Source organism: Cyprinus carpio, chromosome A14, assembly GCF_018340385.1.
Source record: "Cyprinus carpio isolate SPL01 chromosome A14, ASM1834038v1, whole genome shotgun sequence".
NCBI lineage: Eukaryota > Metazoa > Chordata > Actinopteri > Cypriniformes > Cyprinidae > Cyprinus > Cyprinus carpio.
Window position 1 is genome coordinate 11,897,599 of NC_056585.1, and position 21,538 is coordinate 11,919,136.

At 34.4% G+C, this 21,538-nt stretch overlaps 3 protein-coding genes across 5 annotated transcripts in view; all 3 read right to left on the reverse strand.

The window, feature by feature from the left end:
- The window catches only part of LOC122133921 (SH2 domain-containing protein 4A-like), a 956,524-nt gene that overhangs the window by 835,094 nt on the left and 99,892 nt on the right, over positions 1-21,538 (reverse strand). The window lies entirely within an intron of this gene.
- Positions 1-21,538, reverse strand: part of LOC109066939 (sorting nexin-25) — an 825,452-nt gene that overhangs the window by 412,146 nt on the left and 391,768 nt on the right. The window lies entirely within an intron of this gene.
- LOC109096362 (serine/threonine-protein phosphatase 2B catalytic subunit alpha isoform-like) overlaps positions 565-21,538 on the reverse strand; it is a 37,361-nt gene continuing 16,387 nt past the window's right edge. For 2 of the 3 annotated variants that reach the window (XM_042770646.1, XM_042770647.1), the window contains exons 2-14: positions 18,824-19,024; positions 15,858-15,982; positions 15,617-15,728; positions 14,164-14,309; positions 12,971-13,110; positions 10,704-10,781; positions 9,724-9,818; positions 9,179-9,304; positions 8,702-8,779; positions 8,258-8,342; positions 6,859-6,956; positions 6,459-6,506; positions 565-2,358 (exon numbers count right to left, since the gene is read on the reverse strand). In XM_042770646.1, coding sequence (XP_042626580.1) covers positions 2,180-2,358; positions 6,459-6,506; positions 6,859-6,956; positions 8,258-8,342; positions 8,702-8,779; positions 9,179-9,304; positions 9,724-9,818; positions 10,704-10,781; positions 12,971-13,110; positions 14,164-14,309; positions 15,617-15,728; positions 15,858-15,982; positions 18,824-19,024 — 1,511 coding nt within the window. In that variant the 3' untranslated portion in view covers positions 565-2,179. The remainder of the gene's footprint in view (positions 2,359-6,458; positions 6,507-6,858; positions 6,957-8,257; positions 8,343-8,701; positions 8,780-9,178; positions 9,305-9,723; positions 9,819-10,703; positions 10,782-12,970; positions 13,111-14,163; positions 14,310-15,616; positions 15,729-15,857; positions 15,983-18,823; positions 19,025-21,538) is intronic. The other variant, XM_042770648.1, reaches the window with a different exon arrangement.

Sequence of the window (21,538 nt, forward strand, 5' to 3'; positions counted from 1 at the left end):
ATTCAATCGATTTGTTCTAAAACGAAACAATGAATGAAAGTGAGTTTTGTATGTAGCAGTGGTTCTACTGCGACCTTGTTTTTTTCTTTATTACTATTTTTGTTTGAGTATGCTTACATTAATGTCTATTTTATGATCTCTTTTGAATGTGGCAGGTGAACGTTATTACACGTCACAGAGGCTTTTTACATTTGAAACACAAGTGCCAAATATACGAGTAAAAAAAGTCACATTGACTTTTAGTTTTGGTACTATATTTGCATTTTTTGTTCCATTTATTTGTATTTATAACTATTTGTTTGTGTTTGTACAATATATAGAGCTAGTTTGTTCATGAAATATCATTCTAAATTGCCATCTGTTGATTACAACAGTCTCATATGTGATGCTAGAATATGAATATTAATCTCTCTTGCTTTCAGGAACATCTTGAGAAGATATGGCATATGTTAAACATTTTTAACTGTATGGAGGCGATGCTGATGTCCATGCTGATTTATAGTTTACTGTTTGTGAGGGCTGTGACACACTGGCCATGCGAGCTGAATAAATCAGAAAAATCCAAAAGGTTCATGCATATTTTATTCAAGAGTAAAAAAAGAGATTTGTCCCATAGGGCATGCTCACACTGTCCGTACTGTAGGTCAGGAAATCATGATGCTCAGAATGAAGCTCCAGAGAAAAATACAAGATATAGAATCACAAATAACTCATGAACTTTTTCATTATTCATAAAGTAAAGCACAATGAGCAACCAAAACAAGGATGAGGCAAAGTGGAATAAACCAGTAGAACTCTTAATAATAATAATAATCATAATAATCATAAGCAACCAGAATATTGTTTAGAATAATGATCAGAATATACTTCTCCTTAAAAATGTGAGACACTTTAAGGTGTGTCCATATTCGATTTACATTTGAAATAACCATGCAGTCATGCTTTGGCAGCCTGGATGTCTTTTCACAGAATTATATGTTCCTTCACACTACTGGATAACGTCTGTACATCGAAAAAGAAACGCAAGAGGTTTAACACCTCATCGGAGCTTAATTAACTGTACAGCAATGTAAACAAACAAACAAAAACCAACAACAAACAAACAATAAATAAATAAATAAATGGCTTGAATACAAAATAAAATAACATGGAAATAAGCAATAACAAAACGTTCCTTAAAAATATACGCCATTTATATACAAAATAAACTCCCATGAATTATGCGTGGCTGGAAATCCGTTCTGTCTAGTGCACCAACACAGGACAGGGACCTGTCTGAAACCACCCATAGCACCCCGATGCAATCCCTCAGATCAAATCATCTCCCTGTTCTCGCATACATTCGCACAAATACGCACATACGCAGCTGACTGAACGCTTCCCCCCGCTCTGCTCCGGAGCACCAGAGGAGGTGGGAAAGTGTCAGACTGCCATAGCAACCGCGCAGCACGACATGACAACGGTGGATTTACACAACACAGCGAGCACACAGCATGAGGGGCGTTACGGCGACTCCAAGCCTCTCTGTTATTTGTGGATTAATCGTGACAACCTGTGTGAAATTACTCTGTGTAATATTAGCTAATCCATAGATATAGTGATTACTAGTAGCAAAACATAGAACTGCAAGAGAAGTGTGAAAGTAAACGATTATAAGCTTCTTGCACACAGACCAACGCAAACGTACACTCTGACACTTTTGAATAAATAGAGCATCAGCCTTGTTTTATGTTTCACAGCAGGCCAAGAAAAAAAAAGTAAGCGTTTGTGAAAACCTACTTATCATCATCATCATATATTAATTATATATCACATGTCGCCCACACACGCACACAGACACGCACGCAAAGTGCAAACACGCATAAATAAACATCTCTTCGGACAAAGGAACAGGAAATGCACTCCGTGTTCGTATTTCCATTACATAGCCCCATATCCATAAAACTACATATCCCATCATGCAACTCTCAAGCATGATCTCCTTCGTGTGGCCGGTCTCATGTTTGTTGTTGAGGCCGTTGAACGTCAAGCAGGGAGTTCTGTCTAAATATATCACATAATCCATCTGCTACATAGACAGTAGCAGTGAAAATGAGGGGAGAGGGGAGAATTGCATTATGGGAGGAGAAGCAGGGGCGAGCGAGGGACTGGAAGAGGAGGAGGAGGAGGAGGAGATGAATCACTGGATATTGCTGTTGTCATCCGTGCCATTGGATTCGGCCATGTTCATCTTGCCCATTGACAGCCCCACGCTGTTGACCACGTCTCGGCGAGGCGGCATGCGCTCGTTTATGCGGTCCAGACCCTTCGCCTCCTCGAAACTGGTGATCTTGTGCTGTGGAGAAAAGCCACGGATGGCTACGAGAAAAAAGGAGAGAGAAAAGAAGAGCAGTCACCAATTGCGCACGGGCAAAATCTAAACCAGACAAGCAGACATAACACAAGTGATCACATACTGTTAGATGAGTGTATTATTCTACACATTTGATACAAACACAGAGTGTTCTCTTGACATGATGATAATATACAATATCAAGAGATACACACATACATATGTCTGGGTCATATTTCACGTCAAAATCATATTTTGCATTTTTTCTTTTTTTGCTCTGTGAATTTTTTTCCCTCCCAATATTATTACTGCAATGTGAAAATTTTTTAAAAATACAATATATATAAATATATATAAATGTATGTATTTATTTGTAAAAAAATTATTTCTTTTATATTTTTTCCTCCCACACTAATTACTGTAATGTGAAAAAACGTACAATATTTATTTTAAGTAAGTGTATATATATATATATATATATATATAAACAAACATATTTCTCATATATAAAAACAAATATATATACCCAATACAACAAAACAAAAAAAAAAATATTTATAACATTGAAAAATATTTCTTCTATATTTTTATATATATATATATATATATATTATTTCATTTAAAGCATTTATACACCATCATGGTATTTGTTGTACTACATTTTAATTTATTTTTTGAACTTTTAAATAATAAAATACATTATTTTACAATACTGGACATTTCAGGGGCATAATTTTACAACATAAATGAATGAATATCTCAATGCAAAAAATCTTAATTTGTTTAATATTTTGTATTTATATATTAATATTGTCTTTACTTAAACTTTTTTTTCTTTTGATTACTGGTGTGAAATGTGACATGGAATGATTATAAATTTCACTCATACTCAGATATCTCTTCAAACACTCCACTGATCCACTCAGCTATATAATAGTCACATTATAAACACAAATTCACAACTGCACATATTTCACAACCAGTCAAACACATAATATACAGTGTACAAGGGAACAGCTGTGGCGATGATAATGGACGTTACATCTTATCACTTTCACTCCCACTTTAACTGGAAAACCTCACAAGGACCAATAGCACAGTCAATGTTTCCATTAGAAAACAAACCCATTTCACCAGCATCAAAGCAGTTTTTTGTAATGTCAATTTCAATGTTTTTAATGTACTTTGATCCATTCTGATGGAAACATAGTGCTTCATATCACAGTCAGAGATGATGTGAGACCCTCTGTTGGGTTTGCTCTCAGACGACAGAAAACATTTAACCTGATCCAATTCAAATACACACAACCTGATCCAATAACACACTTTTTAAAGAAAAAGAGAGTTTTGAAAGTATTTTTGCCACTGATTTTCTCCATAGGTATTCTTTGATAAGAAGCTATAAACCTTGAAGCTAACCAACCTGCTCTGATATAAATCATGATGCTAAACATTTGAGTTATTTCAGAGAACCATTTGAATATTCTCAAAAAAAAAAAAAAAAAAGACTTGAAAAATGCACCAGTGTTATTAACTAAAACTAAAACTAATACTAATAAAAATCACTTTCATTAATTCAAATAAAGCTGAAATAAATCAAAGAAAATATTAGATGAAAACTTAAAACTTAAAAAACATTATGAAAATGAAAATAAAAATGTTGTCTTGGAATCTAACTGTAATAATTGGAATTTGAAGTCCTAAAATTACTAAAACTAATGGAAAAAATAATTCATTATATAAATAATAATAATAATAATAATAATAATAATAATAATAATAATAATAATGACAAAAGCACATAACCAAATTACCAAAAACTAAAATTAAAATAGTACAAAAAAAAGCTAATTCAAAATATTAATAAACACTATAATAGAATTTTTCATCATTTTAAAATAATATACTTTGTACTTAACATCTTCCACTAAGAAATGAAGTATTTATAACAATGCCAAAGAACAAAACATTTTGTATATATTTGATTTTTTTTTCAAAGGAACTTTTTATTTTTGTCTTTGAAATTTTACCACTTTACTGCTATTCAGGAACTTGCTATAAAACACTGCTTGACCAAATTCCGTGGTGAAACTAAACGCAAGGAGGCATGCAGTAATATGTGTTTTCACGGAGTTGTCTTTGAAATTTTACCACTTTAGAAAATGTGTATCGAGGCCATAGATACCAATACTGCTTTCTCTGTAAAAAATATTAATCAAACACTGTTTATTTAAATTCAATTCTTACACAAAATAAATGTTCTCGACTTCATGACTTTAAGAATCATTTACTTATCATTTACTAGATGCATATTTTCATTTCAACGTTCTCTAGGTCAATCTCACAAGGTTAATATTTTATTGATTAAAAGTCATATTTTACTATGGAGATTTTAAATGGCATTTAAAAACCAGAACCGTCATTAAACTTTAAGTCACTGTTTACCAGATATAAGCAAAAACCCTTTAGAATGAGTCTAAAAAACAAACCCTGTCATAGAGAGGTCACATGATCCCTGCAGATCACATGGTCATGATAGACCAAACCCAGAGTGAGTGCGCGAGTAGCGGCACTGGGGTGATCAGTGTTTGGGGTGGGGTGCTGTAAGAATACTGGGTCATTAGTGAGAGGCAGGGGCGTGTGCCCTCACCTGCCCATGGCCCAGATTCTTGCTGTCTGCTGAGTCATTCTATAACCTTGATGATTAGGTACATAAAAATGTGTGCCGTTGGAAAAAAGGGTGGAGAACAGCAGAGCAGAGACCAGCATTTGCATAAGCAGGAAGACACAGGTGTGTGTGTGTGTGTGTGTGTGTGTGTGTGTGTGTGTGTGTGTGTGTGTGTGTGTGTGTGTGTGTGTGTGTGTGTGTGTGTGTGTGTGTGTGTCTATTCTAACACTCTTCAGACTGGATTAGAATTCTAAACAGCAATTATCAACAGAGGACATTTTTTTATTTTATATACTGATATAAACTAGTTTTAACTAAAATGAAATTGTCTGTTGGCTGGATGTGCATTACGATGCATACAATTCAAAAAACAGCTTAAACTATGCTGGTTTTGGCTGGTTAAGCAGGTCTAGCTCTCCCAGCCTCATAAGTGCCCAAAACCCCCATAAAACTAGCAAAGCAGACTGGCATGGCCAGCATGAGAGACCAGAAAAACAATTCAGGCTGGTTTAAATTGTTCCTTTTAGTGGGGATATGATTATAACATTATTTGTACTGTTATTATGAGAAGGAATTCATTAAAATGATACTATGTCTCACATTATACTGGAGTAAAATGGAGAAAATGTAAGTCTGTGAAACACAAATTTACCTCAGAGAAAACTAATTGCATCTGAAAACTAAATCTGACAAAACCTCCATTAGGAACATACTCAAATGTAAAAAAATAAAAAATAAAAAAAATAAATAAATATATATATATTTCATTAAAGTAGCTTAAAATCAATACAAGCTTATGTTTAATGTTTTTGAAATAAGTCTCTTCTGCTCACCAAGGCTGAATTTATTTGGTCAAAGATACAGTAAAATTGTAAAATATTATTACAATTTAAAATATATGTTTTCTATTTTAATAAACTTTTTAAAAAGTAATTAATTCCAGTGATGTAAAGTTGAATTTTCAGCATCATTACTCCAGTCTTCAGTGTCACATGATCCTTCAGAAATCATTCTAATATGCTGATTTGCTGCTTAAGAAATATTATTATTATCAGTATTGAAAACAGTTATGCAGCTTCATATTTATATGTATTTTTCTTTGATGAATATAAAGTTCAAACAAACAGTATTTATCTAAAATAGAAATCCTCTGTAACATCATAAATGTCTTTATTTTTTATCTTTATTTTGATCAATTTAATGCATCCCTGCTCAAGAAGTGTATTAATTTCTTTAAAAATATCTTACTGACCCTAAACTTTTGAACATAGTGTATGTACCTATTCAGATATCTAGATAAATGTGTGTGTGGCTGTGAGAAAAACACAATCCTTGACCAGTCATAGCACCCCACATGCTCAGTTAGCTAGGCTGCGCTGTCTAGCTAGCTAGCGTGTTACGGCGGTCTCTATGAAACCTCTGAGCAGCACAGAGAGAGATAGAGGCCGGCCAGTTTACCTTCTCCATCCTCAACCGTCTCGACGGCTTCAATGGCCTCGATGGTAGCTGAGGAGGCACAGAAAGACAGACGTAGAGAAGGAGAGAGGGAGAGAGGGAGGATGGATGGGGGAGTTTATTGTGACAGTCATGCATGCAGCACAAGCTGCCAAGTAGCTGCCGCGGCCAGTTAGCAGTTAGCGTTAGCCGGCTAGTGTCCCTGTATGTGTGTGCACATTTCTGATGGTTTAATTAGTGAAGAGAATGAATGAAAGTGTTTGACTAAAAGAGAGGGGTTAGCAAACATGTCCATGAGTTTGTAAGACATTGTCTTATTGACCTTGAAAGAGAAAAGAGGCTGTGATGGGAGAGAGAGAGAGAGAGAGAGAGAGAAAGAGCGATGTTTGCTTTTGTAACTCACCACTCTGCAAGGTCTGTTTTCCTCCAGACAGTACGCCGCTCGGCAGCATGCCGGTCGGGGTCAGACCTTTCAGGGTTAACACATTCTCACTCTCCTCTCTGTCAAAATACAACCAACAACTGCGACTAACACTCATATACGCCACACAAACTCGACAGTGTGCTTGTCACACTCAGTGTTGTTTTTGTTAATTAAAACTTCTAAAAATCGATTCTGTTAATCAAAATAAAGCTGAAATCCTTATTAGATGAAAATCTTGAAAATGAACTGAAATAAAATAAGTACTAAAGCTAAAACAAAAATAACTAAAAAACTAATAAAAATGACAAAAGCAAACAAAAATTACTTAAAATAAAATTACGCTGCCAATGTAAAAATAAATGTATTCAAAATCTTAATAAAAACTGTAATATTATAAAATAATACTAAATAACTGTAAACCCATGGTAATTTTTTAAACCCGGGTTATCTTATTTTACACTGCTATACTTCATCAGGCTTTGATATTTCATACTGTACATTTGTAAACCCTTGTTTAACATTCTTATTTGAGGTTATTATTATTAATTTTATGAGGTTAATATTAATTATGAGGTTAATGACAAGCACAGCACGCAATCTGTTTTAATAACTGCTTGTCCATTTGTGGAAATGTGTCTTCTGAAATATAGTAAAATATAACACAACAGATGGAAGTTTCTGCAAATCAACACATGAATATTTAATGGTGTAACTATTGTCAAGCTTGTGATTGGTCACATTTGGCACTGGAGTAGATGTGTAATTAGAATCCATGTTAACCGAGGTTAAAAGTGGCATTAACCCATAAATTAATCATTAGCATTCAATAGTGTAATATCATATCCCTTGCATTTAATTTACTGTGGTATCCATGGTTTATGCCAGAATACCAAGCTTGCAACAACTATATTTAATTGATAAAAATAAAATTATAGAAAGATTTAAAAAAGCCTCTTGTACTTTTGATGTATTATTTATACACTATTCGTATTTATTAATATTTTAATTGGCTTTTATATTCACATTTACAGTTTATTTTAATTTTGGTTTGTTTTAAATTCTTTATTTCTATAAAGCTTTGATTTATTTTTATTTCAGTTTTAGTCATTTTAGCACATTAACTTATTTTATTTAATTTATTTGCCAAGATAACATGTACATTTAAGATTAAATTCAAGTTTTTAATTTAAAATGTCGATGTTGTTTTTTTCCAGCTTTTTTCAGTTAATAAAAATTATTTTTAATAGTTTGGTAGCAATAACAACACTGTGTCTCACACCACACAAACACACACATATTGCTGTATTTATTTATTTTTTTTCTAATGTCCTACACATCCAAACCACAAACATGCATTCCCAATCCCTCCCAGACTCACCGCAGGACTGAAAACATTTTGGCCATTTTGCCGATAGCACGGATCTTGTTTCTGATAACCTCTTTACGGGCAGCCGCAGCGTTAGCTGAGAGGAACCAGGAAACAAACTTATATTTCATGAACAACATATTGAAGCAAAATATTCTGCATAACAAGATTTTAAAAAGAAACAATGGTTCTCTACATATCACATATGTATAATTGTTATTTTGAAAGCTACTGTACTTTAATGTTAACTGTTCAGTTGCTAAACAATTTATTGAAGTATCCACAGTTGTTAATTAGAGAATGCCAAAAAAATAGGCAACAGGTTTATTTTATTTGTCATTGGGTCATATTTGACTTTTAAAAACTAGGAGTAATAATTTAAATCATCTAAAGTCTAGACCTGTACATTTCTGAAAACATTAGATGAAAAGATTATAAGGAATGTGCAGTCCTCACCATCAAAGATCTCATCTCCGTCGTTCATCAGCTCATCGTCAGAGCAGATACTGAGGACATTCACCAACATTTCTGTCACTGTAGAGGAGGAAAAGATCAAAACGGCAAGATCTCTTGACATTTTAGCATAAACTATGATAATCTTGAACAATTATGTTCACAACAACAACATAATAAGAAATGCCATGGTAAAATTGATACACCAGATAAACTTGATCCTTTAATCTCCATCTCTATCAGATGAAGCATTTTTGGATGGCTCATTTGCCTCATTCTAGTTTGACTTGTTAAGACAGAATAGATGGAGCTATTCCATCTTTGTTCTAACAAGTCAGCAGAACAGTGCATCCACACACAGACACCCAGAATGAACAAAACACATGAAATTTGTGCAGACTGGCTGTCTCCAGTCAGAATGTAGATGTCTCAAACTATTTAGCAACATTCGTCAAGAACACAGTTGTTCTAATTTCCCACCTTTCTCCCCAACGAATGGAAGAGACCAGGTGAAGACATCCATGAAGTTGGGCAGCCAGTACGGATGTGGCGAGCAGTTGAACTGTCGTATGTTCATTACGTTGTTCTCGTATTTAAGCACGGCCGCTGCGGAATGGCATTAAAGCAGTTATAGTCACACAAAACAAACATAAAACACAAAGCCCTGCAACTTTGCATGACATACAAAGGCCTCTGACATACTTGAGTGTTTCTAAATCTTACAAAACAGATTTGTGTAGGAAAGACAAAAAGAAACCTATTAACAACATGCCTGGGTCACATTTCATATTTCAGACAAAGACTTTGTACAAAGAAAATTAAGCCTTTTCAGGACAACCTGGAAGTTAATATGATGTATATGAATAATAAATGCTGATCTACAATAGAGTTTAAGAGCCACATTAAAATCATAGAAAATTTTAATTTTTTCATTTTGAGATTCACCGGATCATACATAATGAATCACGTGTGTTGGCATGTGCTTGTAGGTGACCATGTTGCAGAGAGAAAACCTGAATTCAGACCTTTGTTGTTGTAAACGTCCAGGTAGTTTGGAGCAGAAAAGATGGTGATGAGAGAAGGAAAACCAGTAGTCTGACTCTTCCTGTACATACGGTAACTGAGAGAGCAAGAAAACAAAGAAGATAAGGAGGATAATCTCAGTATGACAATCAGAAACTTAATTAGAATCACACTGGGAAATAAATGAGGGAATAATAATCTTCTTCCTCAGATTTTGTTAAACATTAATAATCAGTACTTACTTGTGGTGGACCCTGTTTAAAGCCCTAAAAAACTTCAGTTTCTCAAAGCATAGAGTTTCAGATTATTATGATATGATAATATTTCAAATTAACTATGATTATTTGGAAGCCTTTATTCACTATTTATTTTGAAGAACTAGGCCTTCAGTGTGCAAAGGCATGCAACACAACACAAAATTATGAACATAAAATGCTTTAAATATGATTAAAGAACATTATAATGCATATTATTACTGTAAAATGAACTATTGTACTGATTAGTTAACATGCTGTCTGCTGTTGTACCGATTATTGTAGATTGTTGTAGTGCATTACTGATTGTTGTTTAGCTGACTGTATGGCATAGTTTACTATTGTTGAGTATTGTAGAGTACCTTTGCACATTTAAAGCTACTCTGGCAGATAAGTGGGCCTGGGCTGAGGTGAATAGGTGAATGTGTGTGCAATTGTGGCATTTCAGATTAATAAACACTAATGTACTAATGTAATGCATTTGGATTATGGAGAATCAATGGCTCTCTGCGTCTGACTGTCTGCTGTATTTGCACACTGATCGTCCATCAACACAAACTTCACCAGCCTGCCAATATATACGTTCTGTTTGTGTGTTTTTGTGTGTGTTTGTAAGGGCGTTTCATCTGGTTTCTATGTCTGTAGGAGGTGAGGAAGGTGAGAAAGCAGACATATAGCATATAGAAAGAGACAAGAGGTCAAAGGTGATGTTGGTGTTGTTTTCTTACCCCGCGTCCTGCGCCTCATGTGCCCTGATGACAGACAGTAAGTTGTTGGTCTGTAAAAACTCACACACCGCAGGATAGCTGTACAAAATGATAAAACAGACCACATTAATGAGGCATGATAAACACTGTTTACAGTTCTTCACTGATGAAACAACTCATTTGACTAAACAACTCAGGTAACCTGGTCTGTTTTTAATGGTTTCCTGAAAGCTAACTAGCTGAATACCTCTAAGGCAGGCTGAGAGACCATCTAAAACCAGCTAAACCACCAGCAGTGATGATCAGTATGATCAAATGATCAGTAAACCACCATAGACTGTTTTGTCCTACAGGATGCTCGTGTGTCATTGCTAATAGTCCAGTTAGCACTTGTGATTTAGATCTAACATAACAATTGAAACCTCATTCCCAGTTCATTAGATTTCATTTGATTACAGCCATTCTGATATCTGATAGTCGAGTTTAAACCATTGCTAACATGTTTATTATTGTCTTACCGCTGTCAGCCACCAGGGGGTAGCAGTGATGTAAATGTGCCGCTTACAGTGAAATCATCTTTTTCTGCTCAAAATATCTTAAGGGTCTAAATATAATAATAATAATAATAATAATAATAATAATAATAATACGTTTTATTTATATAGCGCCTAAATGTGATACTAGTAAAGAGATGAGGACTCAGACTCAGTGTTGTATGATGCATGTTAAAGAATAGTCTTGCATGTTATTCCTTACTTTAACAGTCTTTGTCTATTATTTTTATACTAGTATATTGAAAGTAACACAGAGACGCACCGATCATCCACTGTGTTTCAATGATTTCAGAAGGTTTCATAAGAAGTGGAAACAGTGAGGATTGTGGGTGATAACATTCACACCCGGGGCTCTCATTCACAGGCTACGCAACGTTAGCTGTGGTGTAAATAAATTAGCTTAGAATTAACTCTCCCTTTTCTCTCTCTTGCTTTCTCCTCTCTCTATATATTTTCCCATAGGCCTGAATCTAATAGCGATTTTCATTCAAATGCTATTCATTCATTAATTCATGCATACAGGTTTGCTGTGATTCCTTGTGGGCCTGCACAATTTTGCCAAAATATTCATATATCAATGACTACAAAATAATAATAATAATAATAATAATAAATTATTATTTTTATTACATTGTTATTTATTAAATATTAATTTATAGAAAAAGATCATTATGATAGTAATACATTTCTTATTTTTGTTTCATATTTTTTATTTAGCAGTAATTGATTATTTATTATTTTTATATTATTATTATTATTATTATTTAAATAAAAATAAAGAATAAGAAAGCATAAGAATTTTTTAATTATTATTATCAAACTTTACAGTGCAACAGAAAAATAATATTATATGTAATAATATTATATACATATGTATATAATATATTAATATTTACGTATTAACTTCTTTATTTTCATATGTTAAGCCATTGTACGTTCATTTTGGTGGAAAACTGCTTCTTTGTTGCCTACAGGTTTAAAAACGCTTCTCATTACAAAATGCTTCACTCTTTATTTAATTCAATCTAAGCCTTTGTGATTTGATAATCACACTAAGCCATATCACGATTTCAGTTTCATTTTGATTAATCGCTCAGCCCTATTTTATATCTTCTCTTCGTTTTCTGCTCTATCATTTCTGTCTTTCTCTCAGGTTCTCACTATATCTCTGTATCTTCATATCTCAGCGGATCTGGCAGTAGTAGCCAGTTGCCATGGTAACGGCAGAGCGCAGATTCCCGTGGGATTGTGGGGATTCTGTGTTGTGCTGAGGCTGGTCACTGTTTGGACTGCTTTACAATTCCAATTAAACTTGTGCAGCACTTCAGGCGCTGGACTTTCATCTACACCTTTATTTCACTGTACTAACATCCCTGAGGAACATCGTTTTGCTCAGTGGTTGCTCGCTCATAGCATAGAAGACTTTATGTTTATTTAAGATGTCTCTGCTAAACCTCCCTATAGGAAATATAAAGAGACATAAATGACTAAAATGTTGACATGCAATAAGAGTATAGCGCTGTAAAATAAATGTGGATACTAGAAGTTCAGATCATTCAGTGTTGGAAGAAATGATTGAGTAGATATTGACTGTGCTCAGATTTAAGTATGAAATCAAAGGTCACTGTCGAGATCTCTGCTACATGAGAAGTTACTGGGGGCTTTTTCTGTGGAGAAACATGAGAAGCAGGAGAGTCTCAATTTGCTGTCTAGGAGATACTAAAGGAGGTTTACCTGTAGAAGTAGGAGCATCCGCGGACACTGTTGTGGCTGAAGTAATCTTGATTCTTTTCATTGCCGAAGTCCTCCAGCGGGTCGGACCACAGCAGATCACACATGGGGCCAAACGCTGGCGGTTCCTTGAACCTGTCCAGCTGAGAGTCAGAGAGAGAGAGAGTGAGTCGTCTGGCTAGTCAACATCACTAAAATTAAATATTACTAAATATGACAATTATATTAATAAATTAACAACATTATTCATATTTAATTATTTTTTCTCTATTGTTGTATCTTTTTTAAATTATAATTAAATTTTTTAACCAAATTTCAAAAATAATTTTCCTTTTTTTTTTTGCATTGAAAATAAAAATATACTTTTTTGTCATGCAAATAAAGCTAACTAAATTGAAACTGCCAAAAAAGACAAGAAAAACAACTTTAAAAAACGGTGTGGTGTGGTGTGGTGTGCTGTGTTTGTGCACAGCCTGTTCATCACTAAAGAAAATGCACCAGAAGCATAATGGGAGATTTACAGAAGATCTGTCAAACATCTGTTGTTAGAGCTGAGTCTTAAGTCATAAAACATTGTCATAAAAAATTGTCCAGGATTGCTTAATAAGGTCTTTCTGGGGAACAAGAACTGGATTTACTGTTCAAAAGTTTGGGGTGGGTAATGCTCACCAAGGCTGCATATATCAAAAACACAGTAAAACAATAATATTGTGAAATATTATTACATTTACATTACATTGTTATATTTCAAATGTAATTTATTCCTGTGATGCAAAGGTGAATTTTCAGCATCATTACTCCAGTCTTCAGTGTCACATGATCCTTCAGAAATCATTCTAATATGCTGATTTGCTGCTCAACAACCATTTGTTGTTATTATCAACACTGAAAAGTTCTGCTGCTTAACATTTTTCTGGAAACCATGATACATTTTTTTGTTTTCTTTCAGTAGAAAGTTCAAAAAGACAAGCATTTATTTGAAAGAAAAACAGTTTGTAAAATTGTAGTCAAAAAGTCACTTTTTGTCAATTTAATGCTGAATGTGAAACCTCTTAAAAAATGCTGACCCAAACTTTTGAATTGTAGTATGTATGTATGTATGTATGTATGTGAATGTGTATATATATATGTGTGTGTGTGTGTGTGTGTGTGTGTGTGTGTGTGTGTGTGTGTGTGTGTTCATATACACTCCTCACCCTCTTGATGTCGTCTAACGTGTGTATCTCTGGAGACAGGCCACCATGAACACACAAAAACTGCTGATTCATCAGAGCAGCCAGGGGCAGACAGTCGAATGCATCCATGCACGCATCGTACACCTGCTCCGAGTATTTGATTTTACCTGAAAGAAAGAGAGACAGAGATCACACACCTGCATGGAGCATCTGATTTCACCCAAGAGACAGAGCGTGAGAGACAAACAAAGAGAGCGCAGGAGAGATACAAATGAGAAGAAGAGTATGAAGTAATGTCACTCCAGAGATCAGAAATTAAGTAAGCTTTTTCTGAAGGGTTTATTTTCTCTGTTTGAATCTAATTTGAACATTAAGCTGCTTCATTCAATTACACTTTCAGAGGACACTAAATGAGAGATGTGTGTGTGTGTGTGCGCAAGAGAGAGAGACAGTCTGCTGTATCAATCTCACTTCTCCAAATCTACCAATCTGTTCAGCCACATCACTCTGCATTATCTCTCCATCTCTCCCTCCGTCTTTCCTCTATTCACACACAAATACTGTCTCACTAATGACATTAGATCAATCAATATGTACAAATTCTACTATGCTGTAGTGTAGTAGTATAATAATACAAATGTGCTCTGTGTAAATGTAAATGTAAAAATGTAAACAATGCTGCTTCGTTTTATTCTAAATGCAAAAAAGTAGTGCAGTATTAGTTATAATTTACCAATTTATTAAAATGCTTATCTTAAGTATATACATAATTAGACTTCTACTACTATATTTTTATTAAATATTGATTTACTTTATGTTAGAGCTCATTAAAATGTTTAATTATTTTGAATATATAATTTTTTATTATATTTATTTAATATATTTAACAGGAGCAATACATATATATGTACACACACACACACACACACAGACAGACATATCATATATATATATATATATATATATATATATATAAATATATAGTAGAGATAATAAAGAGGTTTTTTTTTTCTTTTTGAGTAATTATTCAAAATGATTTACTTTATTATTATTTACCTTTATTTTAAACTCAGTTTAGGTGTATTGTGTCCCAATTTAGATAGCACAGTAAACATTTGTATATAAGTTTGAGTGTATTAGTGTATGTGTGTGTGTGTGTTCTGTCAGTCAGCAGATGGTAAAAGAGGGCACCCACTCCTCCTCACTCCCCTCATCAGGGAAATCACACTCACAGGCTCCCTGGGCCTAACATTAACAGGCAAATTAATTTTCTGCTAATCATACTTCCTCTTTCTCTCTCTGCAGCTCTCTTTCTCTTCTGACAAGAGACTGCTCCAGAAAAAGAACTCCATCAGAGGAGAGGAGAGGTGAACTGTTGTATATATATAAGAAATGTATAGTTTCACACCTTCAATGTAAGTGCAGAAACACCATTACTGAAAAGACAAAGAGTTTTTCTTGTGTCAATACTCACATTCTTGTTTGAAAGTGAAATATTCAGTCAAATGTCTACATTCATGGTTTCCCCGCAGCAGAAACAGCGTCTTTGGGTAGAGGCTTTTCAGCGACCAGAGGTAAAGGACACACTGAAGGACAGAATATAGACAGAAAGAAAGATAATTTCACAGACCACATCAAGATATTTAGGCAAAGGTGATGTGTACTACAGACTCGTGTCCCTAAGCAGGATGGAAAAAACCTTAGGACATACTCACCTCAATACTGAAGTACCCTCGGTCCACATAGTCCCCTAGAAACAGGTACCTCGTAGTCGCAGGAGACCCGCCAACCTCAAATAACTTCATCAGGTCAAAGAACTGGCCGTGAATATCCCCGCACACTGCAACAATACAAAAAAAAATAAAAAATTGGGACTGGCTGAAGGAAACAATAGTGCTTGCAAACCAGTAAACGCGTAGAGTTAGAATAGTGGGAAGGTTTTAGTAGAATGACATTTTGAGGAGAGGGATTAATTGAAATGAATTAAGACCTCCGAACTATAGTTCAATTTCCAATAAATAAACCCTGATGTAAAAAACAATTCAGTATGCATATATATCAGTGATGTCACTGGCATACAGTTAGTTATCAGTGAAAATCAAAGGCAGATATTAAAACTTTCATCTTATGTTTCAACTTAAAGTCTGTTTTTTAAGTAAAGTATTTTATTACAGTTATAATTTATTGATTTAATAAAATGTTAAATAATTTACAATGTTTTTTTAAATAAATAAATTTACAGTTTAAAGTGAGCTGTCATCCTGAAAATCATCTTTCTATGAGTTAAAAGTCACACAAGAAGTACTTGTGCTTATATTTCTGTCACAAACATATGTAAACACACTTTGTGGAGAAACTGGATTTAAAAAAAAAAATAATTTACCTCATTTTTAGTAGGTCCTATTAGTAGCTAGCAAGATTAGAAAATCAGAATGGATCTTGCATTTATTGTCTGATATACAAAGTGCAATTATTCGTTATCATAGGGTGTAAATTTTACTTTGAACAATTTGTAATTTATAGTTTCACTGTCTCCATTTTTTCCAGTTTAGTTTAAAACGAGAAAGATAGAGAAAGAGACTGAAGAGAAGGTGAGTGTTGTTTTAAATCTGATGCAGATGTCTAATTGGAGCTATTCACATGTGAGTGTGTGTTCCCAGTGGGAGGTCAAAGGGTTAAAGGCCACGAGGTCTGAATGACTGAAAGCACACAAAGCTAACCATCTCTCTCTGTAATGGATTCTGGGGAATGAAACCAGTTACCCAGCGAGCCATTAATGTTTAATGACTCATGTGTGTGAAATTCATCAGGCCAGCAGCTGATGAGGGATCAGAAATGCATGCTGGGAGAGAGGGAGAGGTTCAGTCTCAGATGTGAGGCCAGCGAGAGCAGGAAAAGGTCCTTGTGTTCAGCTTCTCTGCTTCCTAAATGATAGCATTTTCATAGCTGAGGAGCAACATCTTCGTCCTGTGTCAGACCTGCTGCCTGTGCTGAACCTCACTTTGACTCATGGGAAATTAAGGTCAAAAGGTGCAGTTCATTATCTGACCTCTCCTAACAATGTTATGTATTCCCCAATGTCTTTTCAGCTTGTATTTTATTAGGGCAAGAGTGATAACCTCTTTCTGTTATAAAAATCAATCAGTATGTAGTGTAATTGTATAAGTACATGTGCATGCATATCTTAAACTTAGAGATACATGTTCATATTGTAGTATGCTTATATATTTGTGTACAGTGTGTATCTTTTTTAACATCTGATACATGACTAAATTAAATCACAAATGACAAAATATCTCCTATTTTACTCTAGAACGTGAGTATAATAATTCATTTTGTTCAAAATGATGTATGTATGTAAAGGTAAATATTCAGTGATATTAAATTTTGGTTGTCATAAAAAAACATACTACTGTTTCGAAAGTTTGGGGTTGGGAAGTTAATTTTCTCTTATGGTTCGCAAGACTGCATTTATTTAATCAATAATACAATAAAAACAATAATGTTGTGAATTATTATTAGAATTTAAAATAAATGTTTTATATTTTGATATATTTTAAAATGTAGTTTATATTTCTGTGATGCAAAGCTGAATTTCCAGCAAAATTACTCCAGTCTTCAGTGTTGCATGATACTTCAGAATCATTCAAATATCCTAATTTTCTGCTCAAGAAACACTTCTTATTATCAATGTTGAAAACAGATTTTTTTAAATGAATAGGACGTTCAAAAGAACATTAAAATTTTTTTTTGTAACATTATAAATGTATACTCTGTCACTTTTGAATACAAGTATTCATATCTTAAAGTAGTACTAATCCATTACATTAAATACTGCAATTTTATTAAATATGAATATTTTTTATAATGAATAAAACGTGTATATTTAAATTTTACAACATTACATTTTACACATCTCTGCCAAATTGTCAAAGAGCTCATTTATTCATGCTGTATTTTATCAAGTTGCAGTCTTAGCAACATGCAAACGTCAAACTCTAAGCATACTGCAATCAATTATGAGTTGAGTCCCACATGTGGAGAGATACTTGTGTGATGCATTGAGTTCTGCCTATGTAGTGATCCAATTATGTCACTTACATCTCAGTTAGGATACTCCAACCCAGATTAAGATGTGTTGTTGAACATAGCTAACCTGGTTAATAGCTGGTCATTAGCTGGTACAAGCTGGTAGACCATCTGCCGTGTTTTGCATGGCAGCTGGTAGAGCAGCTAATGACCATCTTGACCATCTAGCCATTATTTTTTTCATAACTAAGCACCAATAATAATTGATCAGCAAGTCAGCATATTAGAATTAGAAAAAAGATTTCTGAAGCATCATGTGACACTGACCACTGTAGTAATGGCTGCCGAAAATTCAACTTTGTATCAACAGGAATAAGTCACATTTAAAAATATATTTAAATATAAAACAGTTCATTTAAATTGTAATAATATTTCACAATATTACTGTTTTTACCGTGCGTTTAATCAAATAAACACAGACTTGGTGAGCATAAGAGACTCCTTTAAAAAAAAATTTAATTACAAACATTTGACCGAAATTTGTTCCTCTAGAGAATAAAATATCCTTCAATGAACATAACTGTTAATAACTGGTTGTTTTTGTCTAGAGATAATGCCCTGTTTTCTTGTCACAGATGTCTGTATCAGTAACCTGTGACAGGGGCCTCTATGTCCAGCATGGTCTTCTCCTGGCGGAGGATGGCGGCCCCCTCGTTGATGATACGCAGGGCGACAGGCTCCTCCACGCGACCCTCTTTAGTGAGGTGAGCCTTCAGCAGGTCCACACGCGGTTTCCCCTCACAGTCGAACACCTCTCGCATGGTTAACCTGTGGCTCAGCGGAAACGGCACCGCTGCAGAGAGAAAGACACAGAAAAGAACTGAGAAAAATGGTGTCGAAAACCAAAAGGGAACAATATTACAAAACACTTCCATTGTAGTGACACATCCAGAATACTGAGCGAACTTCATTCCTGAATTCAGCTAGTGTTCAGGCCAGAATGCATTAGACATACTCAATGAAACACCTCCAGATGACTTTGTGAGGAACATGAGGATGAGAAACCAGACTGACTGCACTATTTAGATGATAGACAACTCAGGAATATCTACCAACACAATCTACAAAAGTAATATTGATAAATAATATTCTACTATTGGTTCTAATCTACAAACAGAACAAAACAGTTAAAAAAATCCCATTCAGTTACACTGAAGAAAGGATCAAATCATATCTAAAGACCAAATTATTATAAAGACTTGAGGGTTGGCCAACATACTTATTAGTCATGCATACCCGTAAATATTAATGTACTGATTACACAGTAAAACACACACTGACCAAAATGTCTAAACAGTTTACTTCCACTGACAAAAATGTGTAGAATTTACTTTGAAACAATTTTCAATCAGAAACTGGTGAATACTCCAATATTCTTTATTTACAACCTGGAAAAATAATTTTTACAGCACTGTGCTGCCTTAAAATTGTAAGTTTATGTCAACCTGAAAAATATTTCTCATTAAATTAGTACAAAATATTTCTCATCAAATTCTTCCAGATTTTAACAAAATAATAATCCCATTAAAACAATAGTGATACTGGTTTATTATCATTTCCACATTAGATAACAAGCTGGAAATTATGATGAAAGGGGAAAAACAGATATAGAGAAAAAGACAAAAAGTCTGTAAAAAGGTGAAATGAGAGCAAAACTGTGGCAAAGTGTTACCGGGCAACAGCAGCCAGAGGTTGGCATGCCACCAGTGAAGCACATCACACACACATACACTGAGTCATAGCAGCCCACATGCTAACCCATTTCCACATCCAAAAAATGTGTTTTCAAAAACTTATTTTTCAGCCTGTATTCCAGCTTTTGAGCTGCACAGACATGCTGCAGCCTCCAAAACAATAACTGTGAAAATGAATTCAGTCAGATAACATTTACATATTTTAGAAACAGAGGAATAGAGTCCATTCCATGATACAGAACGTCAGATCATACTGTACACAGAGAAATGTTTTCTTGCCCAGATGTTGCTCTTCTGCTGCTCAGATGACTTAATTGAGTTTGCATGCTAAATTGTCAACTTTGTCTCAGAGGATTCTTCTATAATTCCTTGGGAGCAATAAAAAAAACACAAATGAGACACAGAGAAAGGCTGACAGAAAAATTATAGAGCTATAAAATGAATGGGGATGAATTTGTTGAGAAATATTTGAGTTGACTGAAATCTCTGACTTTTGATTGGCCCTGGTAATCTCTCATGTGACTCCTCTAGAGCTACAGAAGAAACCTAAGTCAAGATGAGTTCATTATGAACAAACATTTCTCATAAAAGACACATTAAGTCTCATGAGCCACCTATAAGTATCACTTTCTCTGAGTTGCCATCTGAGCATGATTCTGGTCAAATATGAGCATAGTCTGAATCTGAAGATCACTTCTAAAACCCTAAATAATAATATTTAGAAACTTTTTTCTCAGGAGACTGAGAAGCAGGAGAGTCTGCATTTAAATCTTCATTTATTCTCTATTTCATCGCAATCTAGTCTAGAAGAAACATTTTCAAAGAGATGTCATTTGTGATTTTTTTTTTTCCTGCTGATAAGAACATGATGACATTTTGCTAGGCACAGTTTGTTAGGACAAGATCTACAATGAGTGTCCTGAGAATCTGATCTGCTTATGATTTGTTATTGTATGTGTATACAGTATGAGTGTGTGTGTGCTTTTATGGGTGCATTATTGAAGTGCAGTATGCAGCAGTGATCTCTTACATAACACTGTCTCCTCAGGCAAATGCACTGCACTCATACACACACACACACACACACACACACACACACACACACACACACAATGCCGACTCCAAAAGCATTCACATGCACGTGATAAACGTACACACACTCTCATGAGAAGAGAAAAGAAATAAGCACGACTCGTGCAAAGCCAGACGTGCATGCAATTGCAAATATTTTTCGAAAATACACATAGGAAAGGACATCTCTTTAATGTCTCAATTGATTAATGAAAACAGAGAGAGTGAATGAATCAAAAGAGATTCAGTATCAACTCACATATTTCTCATCACATTCTTCTGAATAAATTGCGCTGCTGTCCTCAATAATTTTAGCTCTGTAACCTAACCCCATGTCAACAATGGTCTCATTTGTATCTATTTTGATTTCACCTAAGAAATGATAGGAAATACAAACTTGAATGAAATGGTCATAACAACTGAGAACAAGCAAACTCTGAGCAACAACATTTTCCTCTGGGTACCTAAAAACACTTGCAGCAACACAAACACACACCTTTACAGTACAGATATTTGCATACATTACTTTTGAATAAGCACAT